The sequence below is a fragment of the Mauremys mutica genome, chromosome 20 (assembly GCF_020497125.1).
Source record: "Mauremys mutica isolate MM-2020 ecotype Southern chromosome 20, ASM2049712v1, whole genome shotgun sequence".
NCBI classification, from domain to species: Eukaryota; Metazoa; Chordata; order Testudines; family Geoemydidae; genus Mauremys; species Mauremys mutica.
This window is the reverse complement of record NC_059091.1, coordinates 24,876,306-24,894,592: the sequence shown is the minus strand read 5'-3', so window position 1 is coordinate 24,894,592 and position 18,287 is coordinate 24,876,306. Positions and strand designations below refer to the sequence as shown.

The 18,287-nt window shown below is 54.2% G+C and overlaps 1 protein-coding gene across 1 annotated transcript in view; it reads left to right on the top strand.

Annotated features, from left to right (window-relative positions):
• LOC123353504 (intercellular adhesion molecule 1-like) overlaps positions 1–10,469 on the top strand; it is a 29,864-nt gene extending 19,395 nt beyond the window's left edge. The window contains exons 7-10 of the mRNA XM_044994626.1: positions 2,078–2,359; positions 3,289–3,567; positions 8,085–8,327; positions 9,324–10,469. Of these exons, the coding sequence (XP_044850561.1) occupies positions 2,078–2,359; positions 3,289–3,567; positions 8,085–8,327; positions 9,324–9,532 (1,013 nt within the window). The 3' untranslated portion in view covers positions 9,533–10,469. The remainder of the gene's footprint in view (positions 1–2,077; positions 2,360–3,288; positions 3,568–8,084; positions 8,328–9,323) is intronic.
• The last annotated feature ends 7,818 nt before the right edge of the window (positions 10,470–18,287 follow it).

The following is an 18,287-nucleotide window of genomic DNA, read 5'->3' as shown; positions in this document are numbered from 1 at the left end:
CGGCCTTTCTCCTCGTCGGTATCACGGAGTGGGTGTCGGCCCCTCAGTGCTACTTCACCTGCAGTGGAGTTACGAATGTGGCGGCTGCAAACATCTCCGCTTACCGTAAGTGCCGCTGGCTCCCAGCTGCAGTGGGCCTGGGGCAGCTTTTGTGCCACTGATACACTGGTGCGGTGCAGCGCTGGAGGAAGGGAACAGTCGCTGGCGGACAGTAGGGTACAGAGCTGGGCTCTGGCCCCAGGCAGGGGACTGGCTGGCTCGGGGTGGGGGGGGGCAGGGAACGGGACACGGGCCTTTCCCCGCTGGGGACACCGGCTCCGCTCCATGAAGCCAGGCAGCACCTGCGGGTAGTTCCCCTCTGGCAGCCGTTGGGTGGGAGGAGTTGGGGGGGCTCAGTCCGGCTCCTGGCAGGGCAGGAATCCACCTCCCAACCCCCTGCCCCACGTAGAGCCCCTGGCGGCCAGTCAGCGAGTCTGAGCCTGGCTCTCGCCGCCAGCAGGGTCCCCTCCGGGGCAGGGCTCAGCCGGCCTGGGGCGCGGGGATGCACCTTGCAGGCTCTTCCCCCAGCGGCGCCTTTCAGCAGCACCCGGGTGACGGGATCCGATTAACCCACCTTCGGGTGCTTCCCCCTCTGGCTCCAGGGCCGCCGGAGCGGGTGGTGCTGGAGCCGCTCCCCGAGATGGAGCTGGGCCGGGCCTATAACCTGACGTGCCGGGTTCTGAACGTGGCTCCCGTCACGCGCCTCACCGTGACCCTCCGCCAGGGGGGACGGACCCTGCACACGGAGACCTTCCAGAACCGCACCGGGACCGGACCCGACAACGTCACAGTGACCCACGAGATCATCCCTCAGCGCTGGGACCACGGGCAGGAGATCACCTGCCACGCAGCCCTGGACCTGAGGCCGCACGGGCCCCACTTCGAAAACAGCTCCTCTGCGGTGGAGCTCAAGGGTTATGGTGAGTTCCCACACGCTCCATGTGCCAGACACACCACTCTGGGCACCAGAGACACCGTTCCATGCACCAGAGAGACACTCCATGTGCCATACCCACTGCTCCTCCGTGCACCAGAGACACGCTTCGCGTGCCAGACACACCACTCTGGGCACCAGAGACACCGTTCCGTGCACCAGAGACACGCTCCATGTGCCAGACACACCACTCTGGGCACCAGAGACACACTCCATACACCGGTCACGGAGTCCCCGGGCGCTGCTCTGGAACTGCTCCCCACAAAGCCAGGCAGGACTCTGGGAGCCTCCTCTCCCTCGGAGCAGCCTGTCTGCAGGGCAAGAAGCTCCCACGGCTTCACCTCCTGGGTCTCTCCTTGGAGCATTCAGTATCCTCTGCCCCCCCCGTGCGCTTCCCACAGCGAGTCCGCCCAGGCGGGGCCCTGGGGGGGCCACAGGGTCCTGCCCCCCCCACGTCGCAGGCAGACGTGACTCTCAGCCAGCCAGTGACACAGAGGTTTATTTAGATGACAGGAACAGGTTCTAAAACAGGTCTTGCCGGTACAGACAACAGGACCCCCCTCAGTTAGGTCCATCTGGGGCCCCAGGAAGGCCACCGCCCCGCTGGGAGGCCCGAGCCCCATCAGGGCTCCCCTCCATTTCCCAGCCAGCTTCCAAAAACTACCCAACCCCCCCGCCCCAGCCCCTCCTCCCTGGGCTGTGTCTCTTTCCCGGGCCAGGAGGTCACCTGATCTCTCTGTCTCCCCCACCTTTAGCATCCCCAGGGAAGGGCCTGGCCATTAGTTGCCAGGGGACAGAGGGTCGGCCAGAGCTGAGGCCCCCCCCACAGTATTCAGAGGGAACATTAGAACAGTTCCACTTCCTCACAGCACCATAGACACTCTCCATGTGCCATACACACTGGTCCATGCACCATAGACACTACTCTGCACACCATAGACACGCTCCATGTGCCATGCCCACTGCTCCTCCATGCACTGGAGACTCGCTTTGGGTGCCAGACACACCGCTCCGGGTGCTGGCGGTTCAAGGGACACAGGGGCTTTGCCTGACTGCCCAGCTCCCTGCACCCCCTGCTGACATGGTTTTTCTCGCCCGCTGCAGATCTCCCCGAGGAGCCCCAGCTCCAAACCTCCCTCTATATCGAGGTGGGCACCAGGGCGCCCGCCCGCTGTGCGGTGGCCGGGGTGTTCCCCGCCGTGGGAGAGGCCCGGTTCACCCTGTCCTTCAGGGGAGAGAGCCTGAACCTCACCGTCACCACGTCGGGCGACACGGCCACCGCCCTGGGCGAGGTTTGGTCCCCGTCCCCGGGACAGCACCAGCTGAGCTGCACCGTGTCCGTGGGGCCCGTGTCCAGATCCACAGGGCGGAGCGTTCTCGTTTACAGTGAGTGTCTGGGGGCTCCCGGCCGCGCCCAGAGCGGGGTCTCCCCGGATATCGGCGTCTCGGGGGGCTCGGCGGGTGACGTCTGCACTGTGGGCCGGGCTGGCGCGGGGGCTGGGCAGATCTCTGTGGGTTCAGCTCCCGCGGGGGCTGGTTTCAGTTCACGCCGGTTCCTCCCCCTGGACTTTCCATCGGAGTTTTCAGGCTGAAACTCGCCCCAAGCCCAGAGCAGAACTCAGCCCCCCCGTCCTGATTTCCCACGGGTCCCCCCGCACCAGATCCCCACCCTGCTCCCACGCCCAGCCCTAGCCTGGCCTGGGACTCGTCCCAGACAGCCCCTCTGTGGGGCTCTGACCTGGCTCCCCTTCCACACAGGCGCTCCACTGAGCCGGGGACGCTCCCAACAAACCTCTGCCAGCGCGGCCGAGCGGCTGCGTAGCCCAGGCCAGGGAATTCCTGCCAGCGGCTCCAGAGAGTCAGAGCCGCGCTGGGCTGGAAGGGAGCGGGCGAGGCCACCGAGCCCCCCAGCCATGCGCAGACTGGGGTCAGTCTGCCCCCGGCCCGGCCTGCCCCGCTGGGGAGAGGCAGGTTCCTACCCTGACGCAGGGCATGAGGAGCGGGCGCTGCCAGAGAACGGAGCCCTCCCCGGCCGGAGCTGGAGGGCAGAGGTGGGGCGGGGGGGAGCCATGGGGATTTAGGTACCAGTCCATGCGTGGAGGAACTGGGCGCCTGACTCCCATGGGATCTGGGCCTAACTCCGCCCGGGGTCTGGGGGTTAACGAACGGCCCAGGTGTGGCCAGCCCCCGGTGGCTTCGACCATCTCACCCGTCCGCTCTCGAGTGAAGCGTCCTGCCGGGGAGCCAGCGTGCGGCCCCTGGGAGGGGGATCAGCAGCCCGGGCCAAGCAGCAGCTCTGTCCTGGTCCCTTGCAGGTCTCCCTGAGCCTGTCCTGGAGGTGACTGAGTCCCGGACCCGCGTTAACAGCAGCGTGACCGTTACATGCCGTTCCCCTGAGGCCAACCCCCAGGGCGTCCTGCTCCAGCTCAGCGACGCCAAACAAGTCCTGGTCTCCAGCCCCCCCGCCCAGCCCCGTGTGCAGCTCCAGCTGACGGCCAGCGAGGAAGACGACGGGAGGGAGTTCACGTGTGAAGCAAGCCTTGGCTCAGGCATCCCCGCCGTGAAACGCACGTCCGCCAGGCTCACTGTCCTCTGTGAGTAGAGGGGCCGCGGCTCTGTCGTCGGTGCTGCTCCGGCCCCGTCACCACCGGCCACGCTCTGCGCTCACCCCGTGCACTCAGGAAGCAACGCCCCCTTTTCACATGTCCGCTGAGCCCCCCAGAGCCTCGGCCAAGGACTCGAACCCAGGGCTCCCGGCCCATCCTCCCACTTCACTCCCACAAGCTTTTCTTCAGATGCACTCGGCTGGGACAGTGACTTTCCTTCTGCCTGTGACCTGGGGCGGCCATTTCTGTGCAGCAGCGGCCAGAGAAATGCACTGGGTCACAGAATCATAGAATATCAGGGTTGGGAGGGACCTCAGGAGGTGTCTAGTCCAACCCCCTGCTCAAAGCAGGACCAACCCCAACTAAATCATCCCAGCCAGGGCTTTGTCAAGCCTGACCTTAAAAATCTCCAAGGATGGAGATTCCACCACCTCCCGAGGGTAACCCATCCCAGTGCTTCACCACCCTCCTAGGGAAATAGTGTTTCCTAATATCCAACCTAGACCTCCCCCACTGCAACTTCAGACCATTGCTCCTTGTTCTGTTGTCTGCCACCGCTGAGAACAGCCGAGCTCCATCCTCTTTGAACCCCCTTTCAGGTAGTTGAAAGCAGCTATCAAATCCCCCCTCATTCTTCTCTTCTGCAGACTAAACAATCCCAGTTCCCTCAGCCTCTCCTCACAAGTCATGTGCTCCAGCCCCCTAATCATTTGTGTTGCCCTCCACTGGACTCTTTTCAATTTTTCCACATCCTTCTTGTGGTGTGGGGCCCAAAACTCCAGATGAGGCCTCACCAATGTCGAATAGAGGGGAATGATCGTGTCCCTCGATCTCCTGACAATGCTTCTACTTATACAGCCCAAAATGCCATTAGCCTTCTTGGCAGCAAGGGCCCACTGCTGACTCATATCCAGCTTCTCGTCCACTGTAACCCCTAGGTCCTTTTCTGCAGAACTGTTTCCTAGCCATTCGGTCCCTAGTCTGTAGCAGTGCATGGGATTCTTCCGTCCTAAGTGCAGGACTCTGCACTTGTCCTTGTTGAACCTCATCAGATTTCTTTTGGCCCAATCCTCTAATTTGTCTAGGTCCCTCTGTATCCTACCTCTGCCCTCCAGCGTATCTACCACTCCTCCCAGTTTAGTGTCACCTGCAAACTTGCTGAGGGTGCAAATCATCCCATCCTCTAGATCATTAATGAAGATATTGAACAAAACCGGCCCTGGGACCGACCCTTGGGGCTCCGCTTGATACCGGCTGCCAACGAGACATGGAGCCGTTGATCACTACCCGTTGTGCCCGACGATCTAGCCAGCTTTCTATCCACCTTATAGTCCATTCATCCAGCCCATACTTCTTTAACTTGCTGGCAAGAATACTGTGGGAGACGGTATCAAAAGCTTTGCTAAAGTCCAGGAATAGCACATCCACTGCTTTCCCCTCATCCACAGACCCAGTTATCGCCTCATAGAAGGCAATTAGGTTAGTCAGGCATGACTTGCCCTTGGTGAATCCATGCTGACTGTTCCTGATCACTTTCCTCTCCTCTAAGTGCCTCAGAATTGATTCCTTGAGGACCTGTTCCATGATTTTTCCAAGGACTGAGGTGAGGCTGACTGGCCTGTAGTTCCCCGAATCCTCCTTCTTCCCTTTTTTAAAGCTGGGCACTACATTAGCCTTTTTCCAGTCATCCAGGACCTCCCCCGATCGCCATGAGGTTTCAAAGATAATGGCCAATGGCTCTGCAGTCACATCAGCCAACTCCTCTAGCACCCTCGGATGCAGCGCATCCGGCCCCATGGACTTGTGCTCGTCCAGCTTTTCTAACTAGTCCCGAACCTCTTCTTTCTCCACAGGGGGCTGGTCACCTCCTCCCCATGCTGTGCTGCCCAGTGCAGCAGTCTGGGAGCTGCCCTTGTCTGTGAAGACAGAGGCAAAAAAAGCATTGAGTACATTAGCTTTTTCCACATCCTCTGTCACTAGGTTGCCTCCCTCATTCAGTAAGGGGCCCACACTTTCCTTGACTTTCTTCTTGTTGCTAACGTACCTGAAGAAACCCTTCTTGTTACTCCTAACATCTCTCGCTAGCTGCAACTCCAAGTGTGATTTGGCCTTCCTGATTTCACTCCTGCATGACTGAGCAATATTTTTATACTCCTCCCTGGTCATTTGTCCAATCTTCCACTTCTTGTAAGCTTCTTTTTTTTGTTTAAGATCAGCAAGGATTTCACTGTTAAGCCAAGCTGGTCACCTGCCATATTTACTATTCTTCCTACACATCGGGATGGTTTGTTCCTGCAACCTCAATAAGGTTTCTTTAAAATACAGCCAGCTCTCCTGGACTCCTTTCCCCGTCATGTTATTCTCCCAGGGGATCCTGCCCATCAGCTCCCTGAGGGAGCCAAAGTCTGCTTTTCTGAAGTCCAGGGTCCGTATTCTGCTGCTCTCCTTCCTTCCTTGTGTCAGGATCCTGAACTCGACCATCTCATGGTCACTGCCTCCCAGGTTCCCATCCACTTTTGCTTCCCCTACTAATTCTTCCCGGTTCGTGAGCAGCAGGTCAAGAAGAGCTCTGCCCCTAGTTGGTTCCTCCAGCACTTGGACCAGGAAATTGTCCCCTACACTTTCCAAAACCTTCCTGGATTGTCTGTGCACCGCTGTATTGCTCTGCCAGCGGATATCGGGGTGATTGAAGTCCCCCATGAGAACCAGGGCCTGTGATCTAGTAACTTCTGCTAGTTGCCGGAAGAAATCCTTGTCCACCTCATCCCCCTGGTCTATAGCAGACTCTCACCAAGACATCACCTTGTTGTTCACACTTAATCCAGAGACTCTCAGGTTTATCTGCAGTTTCATACCCGAGCTCTGAGCAGTCATACCGCTCTCTTAGGCCTGGTCTACACTGGGGGGGCGTTCAAACTAAGGTACGCAAGTTCAGCTACGCGAATAGAGTAGCTGAACTATAAGTACCTTAGTTCGAAGTACTTACCCGTCCTCACGGCGCGGAATTGAAGTCCGCGCCTCCCCCGTCGACTCCGCCACCGCCGTTCGCGGTGGTGGAGTTCCGGAGTCGATGGGAGCGCGTTCGGAGTTCGATATATCGAGTCTAGATGAGACGCGATATATTGAACTCCGAGAAGTCGATTGCTACCCGCTGATCCGGCGGGTAGTATGGACGTACCCTCACATACAATGCAACTCCCCCACCTTTTCTGCCCTGCCTGTCCGTCCTGAACAGTTTATATCCATCCATGACAGTGCTCCAGTCATGTGAGTTATCCCACCAAGTCTCTGTTATTCCAATTACATCATAGTTCCTTGACTGTGCCAGGACTTCCAGTTCTCCCTGCTTGTTTCCCAGGCTTCTTGCATTTGTGTATAGGCACTTAAGATAACTCACTGATTGTCCTGCTTTCTCAGTCTGAGACAGGAGTCCTCCCCTCTTGCACTCTCCTGCTCGTGCTGCCTCCCGGTATCCCACTTCCCCACTTACCTCGGGGCTTTGGTCTCCTTCCCCCGGTGAACCTAGTTCAAAGCCCTCCTCACTAGGTTAGCCAGCCTGCTTGCGAAGATGCTCTTCCCTCTCTTCGTTAGGTGGAGCCCGTCTCTGCCTAGCAATCCTCCTTCTTGGAACACCATCCCGTGGTCGAAGAATCCAAACCCTTCTCTCCGACACCATCTGTGTAGTCATTCGTTCACTTCCACAATTCGACACTCCCTACCCAGGGCTTTTCCTTCCACAGGGCGGATGGACGAGAACACGACTTGTGCCTCAAACTCCTTCATCCTTCTTCCCAGAGCCACGTAGTCTGCAGTGACCCGCTCAAGGTCATAGAATCATAGAACTTAAGATCAAAAGGGACCATTATCATCATCTAGTCTGACCTCCCGCAAGATGCAGGCCACAAAAGCTGACCCACCCACTCCTGACATAATTCTCTCCCTTGACTCAGCTGTTGAAGTCCCCAAATCCTGATTTAAAGACTTCAAGTAGCAGATAATCCTCCAGCAAGCGACCCCTGCCCCATGCTGCGGAGGAAGGCGAAAAACCTCCAGGGCCACTGCCAATCTACCCTGGAGGAAAATTCCTTCCCGACCCCAAATATGGCGATCAGCTGAACCCCGGTCATTCTTGGCCGTATCACTGGTGCCCGTGTGGAGAAGCAGGAAGGGTCTGATCAGTTCTTAGCATTAGGGTGTCAGGGCCCCGTCATGCCAGGGGCTTCCCAGACCCCAACCCAGATCCGGGCCCCATTGGCTCAGACCCAGGGTCACACCGGGCGGCCATGGCAGAGGCAGAGCTTGACCCCAGAGCTCCCAAGTCCAGGCTGTTGCCTTGCCCGCAGGGCCCCCTGTGCTGCCCCAGAGCAGGGCGCTGGGGAGAGCCCAGCGAGGAGGCTCCTGTGGCAGGGGAGAGCCGCCGTCCTTGGCAGCAGCCCAGGGGGACGGCAGGAGATGGGGGTACCTGGCACTGGGCAGCATAACCAACCGCCCCCTCTCGCTTCCAGACGGGCCCAGGATGGACGACTCCGGCTGCCCCAGGGAGTGGATCTGGAAGGAGGGGACGGAGCAGAGCTTCTCCTGCCTGGCCCGGGGGAACCCAGCGCCAGCCGTGGGGTGCACGAAGGACGGGGTGTCCGTCAGCATCGGGGTGCAGCGGCAGGTCAGCAGAGAGGACGCCGGGACCTACCACTGCAACGCATCCAACGCGCACGGCTCGGCCAGCCGGGATGTGACCGTCCAGGTGGAGTGTAAGTGGCCTTTGGTGGAGCCTCCAGCAGGCGACCCGGAGTGGGGATTCCAGAGCTCCAAGGGGATTTAGGAGCAAAATTGAATGGGTCTCAGGTAAAACCCCATTGACTTTCCATGGGGTTTAGGAGCCCAACCCCCCCCCCCAAGCCATGGGGCTCAGTATGGGGATCCGGGCTGCCATTCTCTGGCCTGGCGTCCTGCTGGAGGTCAGACTGGCAGACCCAGTGATCCCGTCTGGCCGGTCCATCAGTGGGGCTTGTGCTCTTCAGGCTTGGCCAGGGCACAACCCCCGCCCCCAGGCTCAGGGGGTGCATCCTGGCATCACTCCCACCCCGGAGCGAGCGGGGATGGGTCCAGCGTCCTGCAGCCTGGCGGTTCTCAGGTTCATCTCTGTCCCAACTCCTCCTCCTACTAATTATGTGTAATATGACAGAACAGCAACCGAGCTCAGGGCCCCGTCGGGCCGGGCGCTGCCCAGACCCTGGCCAATATCAGGGCCCCGTTGGGCTGGGTGCTGCCCAGACCCTGGCCAACATCAGGGCCCCGTCGGGCCAGGCGCTGCCCAGACCCCAGCCAAGATCAGGGCCCTGTCGGGCCAGGCGCTGCCCAGACCCCAGCCGACATCAGGGCCCCGTCGGGCCAGGCGCTGCCCAGACCCTGGCCGAGATCAGTGCCCCGTTGGGCTGGGTGCTACACAGACCCCAACCAAGATCAGGGCCCCGTCGGGCCGGGCGCTGCCCAGACCCCGGCTGAGATCAGGGCCCCGTCGGGCCAGGCGCTGCCCAGACACAGCATGACAGTCCCTGCCCAGAGATCTCACCATCTAAAAGGCAGAGAATGGCAGGGGAAACTGAGGCACTGAGTGGGTGAGGTACTTGCCCAAAGCCAGTGGCTGAGGTGGGTAGAACCCAGGTGTCCTGAGTCCCAGCCCACTGCCCACCCCACGAGGCTGAACCAGCTCTTAGTCCTGCTCAACCTTGCTCCTTCTTTAACAGACTTCGACATCGTGCCGTTGGTCCTGGGGCTGGTCGCTGCGGGTGCTGTTGGGGCCGGACTAGCCGCGTGGGGCTACATGTACTATCGCTCCAAGAGAATCCGCAAGTACCGGCTCAGACAGCAGCAGGCCAAGCAGGCCAAGCCGGCCGAGCAGATGAGCCTGAACGGGGCCGCCCAGAACACACCCGCTGTGGAGCACAGCGTCTAGGCCTGGAGTGCAGGACCCGGAGCCCTGGGGCTCCTCGCTGCTGCTTTACCCTTCGCCCGCGGGGCGGCCCCGTTAACCCTTGGGATGCTGGGCAGTGCCAGGAGCCTGGCGGTTCATGGCCTCTGCGCTGGCAGCCCGGGGCCCTCCCTTGCACACCCCAGCTGCTCTCCGGAGAGGGAGGGAGGCGCCCGGAGCGGGGCAGACACCCCAGGACCTCCAGGGCTGGAATCTCCCATGTCCTTGGCCGGAGGGACGTCTGGCTGCAGCTGAGCTCTGCCCCGCTGGGGAAGCAGGTGGCTGGGAGCCCCCCGGCGCAGCAGGAAACACTAAGTCGGAACAGTTGTGCCGGGAGGGGAACGGCGATAACGGCTGCCTCCAACCACTTCTCCTAGCGATGGGGAAGGCGCCTCCGAGCCGCACAGGAGCCCTGCCCCCGCTGGGGCCGCGGCCGCCCGGGGCGCGTGCGAAGGGACCCACGGGATCACTGTGAAAACGGTTCAACACTAACCAGACGGGCTTTGGGATCGCCGGGTCTGTGCACTGAGACGGGCCGGGGAGTCCGTTACTCGGATCAGCTGAATCGCAAGACCCTATGTCCCCGCTCCCGCCCTGTATCCCCGGCCACGGCGCAGACTCAGGGACACCAGGTCTCCCTGTCCTGTGGGGCTGAGCTGGGCTTTGCGGCGTGGCAGGGAGCAGGGTCTGTGCTCCTCGGGCCGGGGCGGGAGGGGGCAGGAGGTCAATGACGGTGTGACAAAGTGGGAATGTTCTTGATGTGTTATTTGAATGCTGAGTGGGGAGCGTTGGCCTGGGAAGGGTGCAGGGGAGTTTTGCTGGGACTGGCTGCATTGGGGAAGGGAGGACACCTGAGCATGTGACATGTGAACCCAGGTGACACCTCTGCCCGGGAAACTGGACAAAGGACACAAAGGCTGGGGGGGGAGCTGGGGGGAGTTTCAGTTTGGAGCTGGCTGGGAAATGGAGAGGGGCCCCAATGGGGCTTGGGCTTCCCAACGGGGCTGTGGCCTCCCTGGGGCCCCCAGATGGACCTAACTAAGGGGGGTCCTGTTGTCTGTACCGGCAAGACCTGTTTTGGCCTGTGTTCCTGTCATCTAAATAAACCTCTGTGTTACTGGCTGGCTGAGCGTCCTGGTGAATCGCAGGAAGCCGGGGGTGCCGGGCCCCGACTCCCCCACACTCCGTGACAGATGTTAATAACTGGAAGCGAAAGCCCCCAGTCAGTGTTAAGAAACACAGTAAAAGAACTAAAAAAGAGCCACCGTGGCTTAACAACCATGTAAAAGAAGCAGTGAGAGATAAAAAGACGTCCTTTAAAAAGTGGAAGTCAAATCCTAGCAAGGTAAATAGAAAGGAGCATAAACACTGCCAACTTAAGTGTAAAAATGTAATAAGTAAAGCCAAAGAGGAGTTTGAAGAACGGCTAGCCAAAAACTCAAAGGGTAATAACAAAATGTTTTTTAAGTACATCAGAAGCAGGAAGCCTGCGAAACAACCAGTGGGGCCCCTTGACGATCGAAATACAAAAGGAGCGCTTAAAGACGATAAAGTCATTGCGGAGAAACTAAATGGATTTTTTGCTTCAGTCTTCACAGCTGAGGATGTTAGGGAGATTCCCAAACCTGAACTGGCTTTTGTAGGTGACAAATCTGAGGAACTGTCACAGATTGAAGTGTCACTAGAGGAGGTTTTGGAATTAATTGATAAACTCAACATAAACAAGTCACCGGGACCAGATGGCATTCACCCAAGAGTTCTGAAAGAACTCAAATGTGAAGTTGTGGAACTATTAACTAAGGTTTGTAACCTGTCCTTTAAATCGGCTTCGGTACCCAAGGAAGTTAGCTAATGTAACACCAATATTTAAAAAGGGCTCTAGAGGCGATCCCGGCAATTACAGACCGGTAAGTCTCACGTCAGTACCGGGCAAATTAGTTGAAACAATAGTAAAGAATAAAATTCTCAGACACATAGAAGAACATAAACTGTTGGGCAAAAGTCAACATGGTTTCTGTAAAGGGAAATCATGTCTTGCTAATTTATTAGAGTTCTTTGAAGGGGTCAGTAAACATGTGGACAAGGGGGATCCAGTGGACGTAGTGTACTTAGATTTCCAGAAATCCTTTGACAAGGTCCTCACCAAAGGCTCTTACGTAAATTAAGCTGTCATGGGATTGTGACATTATTGATATAATCTGGGACCATATAGAACATGGTTGCAACCAAGGTCCTGTAGTGGCACCAAATCTTATGTAAAAGGGGTCATATAAGGTGTCTAAGACCAGGTTCTGGGTTGCTGGTTAGGATTATGCTGTCTGTGTGTACGTATCATTTTGTAGTTGAAGTTATAAGTATTGGCTCTGTACTGTCTGTATTTTGTATTTGTGCTCTACTTCTGGGTGACACCGCAGACAAGTTGGTGTTAGCTCTGCCTAGCCTGCTTGATGGCCCATTAAGGACCACCAGCTACACAACTGACCCATGGAGAGAAGGCAGACATGCCTTGTAACTCAGCAAAGTGCAGGGACTTGCCCATGTGACTGCAGACTCCATTTTGCTGTAATTTTCCACAGTAAGGACAAAAAGGTTCTTATACCTGGAAAAGCCTATAAAAGGCTGATGCCTCATCTGCATCTTGTCTTCAATCCTGCTTCTTACCTCTGGAGGGACTTTGCTACAAACTGAAGCTCTGCACAAAGGACTGACTGACCCATCCCAGCGGGGGATGTTCCAGAGACTTGATTTAAACCTGCAGTTTACTCCATCACTACTGCAAGCCTGAACTAAGAACTTTGCCATCACTGTATGTAATTGATTCCATTTAACCAATTCTAGCTCTCATCTCTATCTTTTTCCTTTTATGAATAAACCTTTAGATTTTAGATTCTAAAGGATTGGCAACAGCGTGATTTGTGGGTAAGATTTGATGTGTATATTGACCTGGGTCTGGGGCTTGGTCCTTTGGGATCGAGAGAACCTTTTTCTTTTATTGGGGTGTTGGTTTTCATAACCATTTATCCCCAGGACGGGTGGCACTGGTGGTGATACTGGGAGACTGGAGTGTCTAAGGAAATTGCTTGTGTGACTTGTGGTTAGCCAGTGGGGTGAGGCCAAAGTCCTTTTTGTCTGACTGGTTTGGTGCCTTAGAGGTGGAAAAACCCCAGCCTGGGGCTGTAACTGCCCTGTTTAAGCAATTGGTCCTGAATTGGCACTCTCAGTGGGGTCCTGCCAGAACCGCATCGTCACAGTGGCGTAGTCGTGCTAGGATCCACAGAACCAGCTCAATTAAGCTTTGGGTCAGAACCCCACGCTATCCAAATCTGAAATTTAGTATTGAGAGTTTGGTTGGTTAAAGATCATGACCATGAGCCAGAAAGCACCAGCAAAAGCAATGAAACTGCAAGCCCTGATGGACAGCCTGCGGTTTGAACATGAGCAAAAACTGGCAGAAATTCGAATGGAAGAGGAGCAGCCTTGGCCCAGCTGGAGAAAGAAGCTGCTGAGAGAGAAGAAAAAGCTCGTAAGGAGCTTCTGGCTGCTGAGAAGGAGACGGCCAGACTCTGGCTCCAAGTCAAAAGAGCAAGGGAAGAACGGCAGAGACTGTATCCTCTTGACAATCCCGTTTGTAACTGTGTGGATATGTGGGGTTACTCTGGGCTCTTTTCTGTGTTTAACCCGTTTTGCTCTGGGCAGGGAGAGGGGGATTCTAACCTGGTGGGTAATAGCTGTGTGTCTGGGCCAGAAAGCAGCGTGGCTGTGAGTGGCGTTTCTGAATGTCCGTCTGATGTCCCAGAAGTGAATCTGGAGTTAGATCAAGAGCAGAAAGATCTCATGGGTAAGGAAAATGTTTCTCAGGAGCAGATGAAAGTGGCTGGTCAGGTGGAAGCCCTAACGGAGGAAGGAGAGGGGAGATTTGTGATGGGTGGTGGATCGGTGGCTAGTGCAGCTTGTAGAAGTGAACCTGAAACGGGTAACTGTGATTTGCTGGAAGTAGCTCAGTGTAGTGAAAAAAGCAGCAGCTTATCCATGGGGAGTGGCAATGTGCCTGGCAGGGAAAGTTTGGAGGAGCCTAGGCAGCCTGGTGGGCTGATGGCTTTGTCTAGTCAGCAGTGTGGGAAGACAGGGATAGTGGAAGATGAGTGTCCCTGTCCCTTACCTGTGTCCTGTGTGGAGAAATGTGACAGTGAAGGAAATGTGCCTGTGTCTGTCAGGGGTATTGACTTGCCTATGGAGAGAGCTACCCCAATCTCCAAGCAGTTGTCTGTGAACAGCCCTGTGTGCTGGGACAAGGGAAATGAAATCCCAAGCTGTGTGTCTGGTAGAGGAGAATGTGTCTCCGGCTCTTCTGTGTCTGTGGAGCTGACAGAAGGTGCCTTTCAGCCTGGGAGGGTTGAGAATAGTGCAGTTGTCTCAGAGTTGGTTGTGGATACAGCTAAAGGCCAGGAAGGGAATGGTCCTAAGTTTGTGTCTGCTGGGGAGAATGGCCCTGTGACTAGGGTGCATCCAGTTAGTGCCATAGCAAAATCCCAGAGACCAGACAATTCTGGTGCTTGTAGTTTGCCAGTTGCTAATGTGGGGTTGGAAAAGGGTGCAGCAACTCTGTCTGATCAGGGTGATACCCTGGCCAGGGCACAAGGGGACCAGAAAGGTGATTTAATTGTTACCTACTGACAGTTTGACGACTTGTAGCAAGAAGGAAATGATTCCTGAACTGGTTCATGGCCAAGGGAAGGAGACTGCTTCTGACCTGTTATCCAGAAAGTCTTTAGGTTTGCCTGAAAGGGGATTGTGTAGGAATCCGCCTGATGGGCCTGAGGTGATTCTGGATGTAAGTGAGACCCAGAAAGCGTCTGTGGGGGCTCAGGGAAGTGTTCATTTAGAGCAAGCCCTGGGTGAAGCGGGGAAGGGCAGAAGTTCTGAGAGGGGTGAATTGCTGCTTAGAGAAGCTCCTAGGGAAAGGAATCCTCATGGTAGCCTGTGCAAGCAGTTTACTGCAACTGAAGGGTGTGAAAGTGATTTAATCAAGGAAGTTTCAGTTCCTAACAGCCAGAAATTTTCTGTTGTAAATGGATCCACTGACTTTCCTTTTAAAAGATCCAGTGTGGGCAACTTAGAGAAGGTCTCAGATGGCGTAAAAGCTGTTAAGAAGGTTGAGTAGCCATATAACCCCGTGGCTGTGTGTGGCCAGTGTGTTGGGAAGACCATGGTGTTGGGACAGGACTGTCTCCAGGCTGATTCTGGGAGTGAGCAGTCTGTGCTTCAGGGTCTGAGGACAGATTTGATTACTGGTGTTTCAGAGCAAAACGGTTTTATGGCTGAACGCTTGAGGATGCAGGGGAGAGCCAGCCAGCTCTCACCCTCAGCCCCTCTGGATTCGTGGGGTCTCTGTAAGACAGAGTCCAGCCTTGGAATTGGTAGCAGCTAAGAAGTTAAAAGCTGGTATTTGTGTTGATGCAAATTACTTGGCTGGCAGGGAGAAGAAAGACTTGCTAATAGCATCCGAAGAAGTGAGCTGCAGCTCACAAAAGCTCATGCTTAAATAAATTTGTTAGTCTTTAAGGTGCCACAAGTACTCCTGTTTTTTTTTGCGGATACAGACTAACACGGCTGCTATTCTGAAACCTTGCTAATAGCTGTTAGCACAGAGGGCCCACCCCATCAGCCAGTGACTTCTGTTAAGCAAGAGAAATCAGGGTTTGATCCTGCAGGACAAGGAGGAAAGAGAAAACTGAATTTTGCAAAGGGAAGCCACAGGTTAACCCTAAAATGCCCAAACTCCAATGGTGTTGAGCCAAGGGTGTGGCATGACAAACATGATTGTGGATGGACACTTGCAATGAATCTGTTGTTATTGCTAATGGTGATTTTTGTAACTAATGTGTTGCTATTGCCAAGAACTGAAACAATGTACAATGGGCCTAATCTTTTGGAAAATCCCTGGAACATGTTGAAAGGAATACATGAGAACACACTTTGTTAAAGGGCCTTGCTATACTGATGTTTCACAGTTAATGCCTGTAAACAGTATTGGAACTTTTCACAGGGGAAAATACATTCCAGACCTGATGTGCTGTATGAAAGGGGAAACTGAGGCACGCTACCATATTGCTTTCCTGGCTAAATGCCAAGATTCCTGTACTATGAACAACATCAATATCTACATTGGTTTAATGTTAATTGGGTTCCAAACATTGGCCAGAGCTGGTATGGCTAAAGTAGCTGTTTTCGTTAGCTCTTGGCAAGATCACATGAAACATACAGGAACCATGCTGCAAAAGCTAACCAAGTTATACCTTGAGTTTGTAAAGAGATTCAATCATGTTATTGAACATGACTTTGATAAACCATTTCAGTTATACACTGGTACGGCCTCTAGCCCAACACTAGCTGTAGTGAGACAGACCCAAGGATGGGGGCTCTTGGGATGCAGTCAGTGATGTTTGTGACATCCCTTCCTGCATCAATTTTGCGTTGGGGGTGTGACGTTATTGATATAATCTGGGACCATATAGAACATGGTTGCAACCAAGGTCCTGTAGTGGCACCAAATCTTATGTAAAAGGGGTCATATAAGGTGTGTAAGACCAGGTTATGGGTTGCTGGTTAGGATTATGCTGTCTGTATGTCTGTGTATCATTTTGTAGTTGAAGTTATAAGTATTGGCTCTGTACTGTCTGTATTTCAAATTTGTGCTGTGCTTCTGGGTGACACCGCAGACAAGTTGGTGTTAGCCCTGCCTAGCTGGCTTGATGGCCCATTAAGGACCATCAGCTACACAACTGACCCATGGAGAGAAGGCAGACGCGCCTTGTAACTCAGCAAAGTGCAGGGACTGGCCCATGTGACTGCAGACTCCATTTTGCTGTGATTTTCCACAGTAAGAACAAAGAGGTTCTTACACCTGGAAAAGCCTATAAAAGGCTAATGCCTCATCTCCATCTTGTCTTCAGTCCTGCTTCTTACCTCTGGAGGGACTTTGCTACAAACTGAAGCTCTGCACAAAGGACTGACTGACCCATCCCAGCGGGGGATGTTCCAGAGACTTGATTTAAACCTGCAGTTTACTCCATCACTGCTACAAGCCTGAACTAAGAACTTTGCCATTACTGGATGTAATTGATTCCATTTAACCAATTCTAGCTCTCAGCTCGATCTTTTTCCCTTTATGAATAAACCTTTAGATTTTAGATTCTAAAGGATTGGCAACAGCGTGATTTGTGGGTAAGATCTGATGTATATATTGACCTGGGTCTGGGGCTTGATTCTTTGGGATCGAGGGAACCTTTTTCTTTTATTGGGTTGTTGGTTTTCATAACCATTCATCCCCAGGACGAGTGGCACTGGTGGGGATACTGGGAGACTGGAGTGTCTAAGGAAATTGCTTGTGTGACTTGTGGTTAGCCAGTGGGGTGAAACCAAAGTCCTCTTTGTCTGGCTGGTTTGGTGCCTTAGAGGTGGAAAACCCCCAGCCTTGGGCCGTAACTGCCCTGTTTGAGCAATTGGTCCTGAATTGGCACCTCAGTTGGGTCCCGCCAGAACCGCATCGTCACAGGGATAAAAGGAAAGGTCCTGTCATGGATTGAGAACTGGTTAAAGGACAGGGAACAAAGGGTAGGAATTAATGGTCAATTCTCAGAATGGAGAGGGGTAACTAGTGGTGTTCCCCAAGGGTCAGTCCTCGGACCAATCCTATTCAATTTATTCATAAATGATCTGGAGAAAGGGGTAAACAGTGAGGTGGCAAACTTTGCAGATGATACTAAACTGCTCAAGATAGTTAAGACCAAAACAGACCGTGAAGAACTTCAAAAAGATCTCACAAAACTAAGTGATTGGGCAACAAAATGGCAAATGAAATATAATGTGGATAAATGTAAAGTAATGGACATTGGAAAAATAACCCCAACTATACATACAGTATGATGGGGGCTAATTTAGCTACAATGAGTCAGGAAAAAGATCTGGGAGTCATCGTGGATAGTTCTCTGAAGACGTTCACGCAGTGTGCAGCAGGAGTCAAAAAAGCAAACAGGATGTTAGGAATCATTAAAAAGGGGATAGAGAATAAGATGGAGAATATTTTATTGCCTTTATATAAATCCATGGTACGCCCACATCTCGAATATTCCGTACAGATGTAGTTGCCTCATCTCAAAAGAGATATACTGGCATTAGAAAAGGTTCAGAGAAGGGCAACTAAAATGATTAGGGGTTTGGAGAGGGTCCCATATGAGGAGAGATTAAAGAGGCTAGGACTTTTCATATTGGAAAAGAGGAGACTAAGGGGGGATATGATAGAGGTCTATAAAATCATGAGTGATGTTGAGAAAGTGAATAAGGAAAAGTTATTTACTTGTTCCCATAATACAAGAACTAGGGGCCACCAAATGAAATTAATAGGCTACAGGTTTAAAACAAATAAAAGGAAGTTCTTCTTCATGCAGCGCACAGTCAACCTGTGGAACTCCTTGCCTGAGGAGGTGGTGAAGGTTAGGACTATAACAGGGTTTAAAAGAGAACTAGATAAATTCATGGAGGTTAAGTCCATTAATGGCTCTTAGCCAGGATGGGTAAGGAATGGTGTCCCTAGCCTCTGTCAGAGGGTGGGGATGGACGGCAGGAGAGAGATCACTTGATCACCTGTTAGGTTCACTCCCTTTGGGGCACCTGGCATTGGCCACTGTCGGTAGACAGATACTGGGCTGGATGGACCTTTGGTCTGAACCGGTACGGCCTT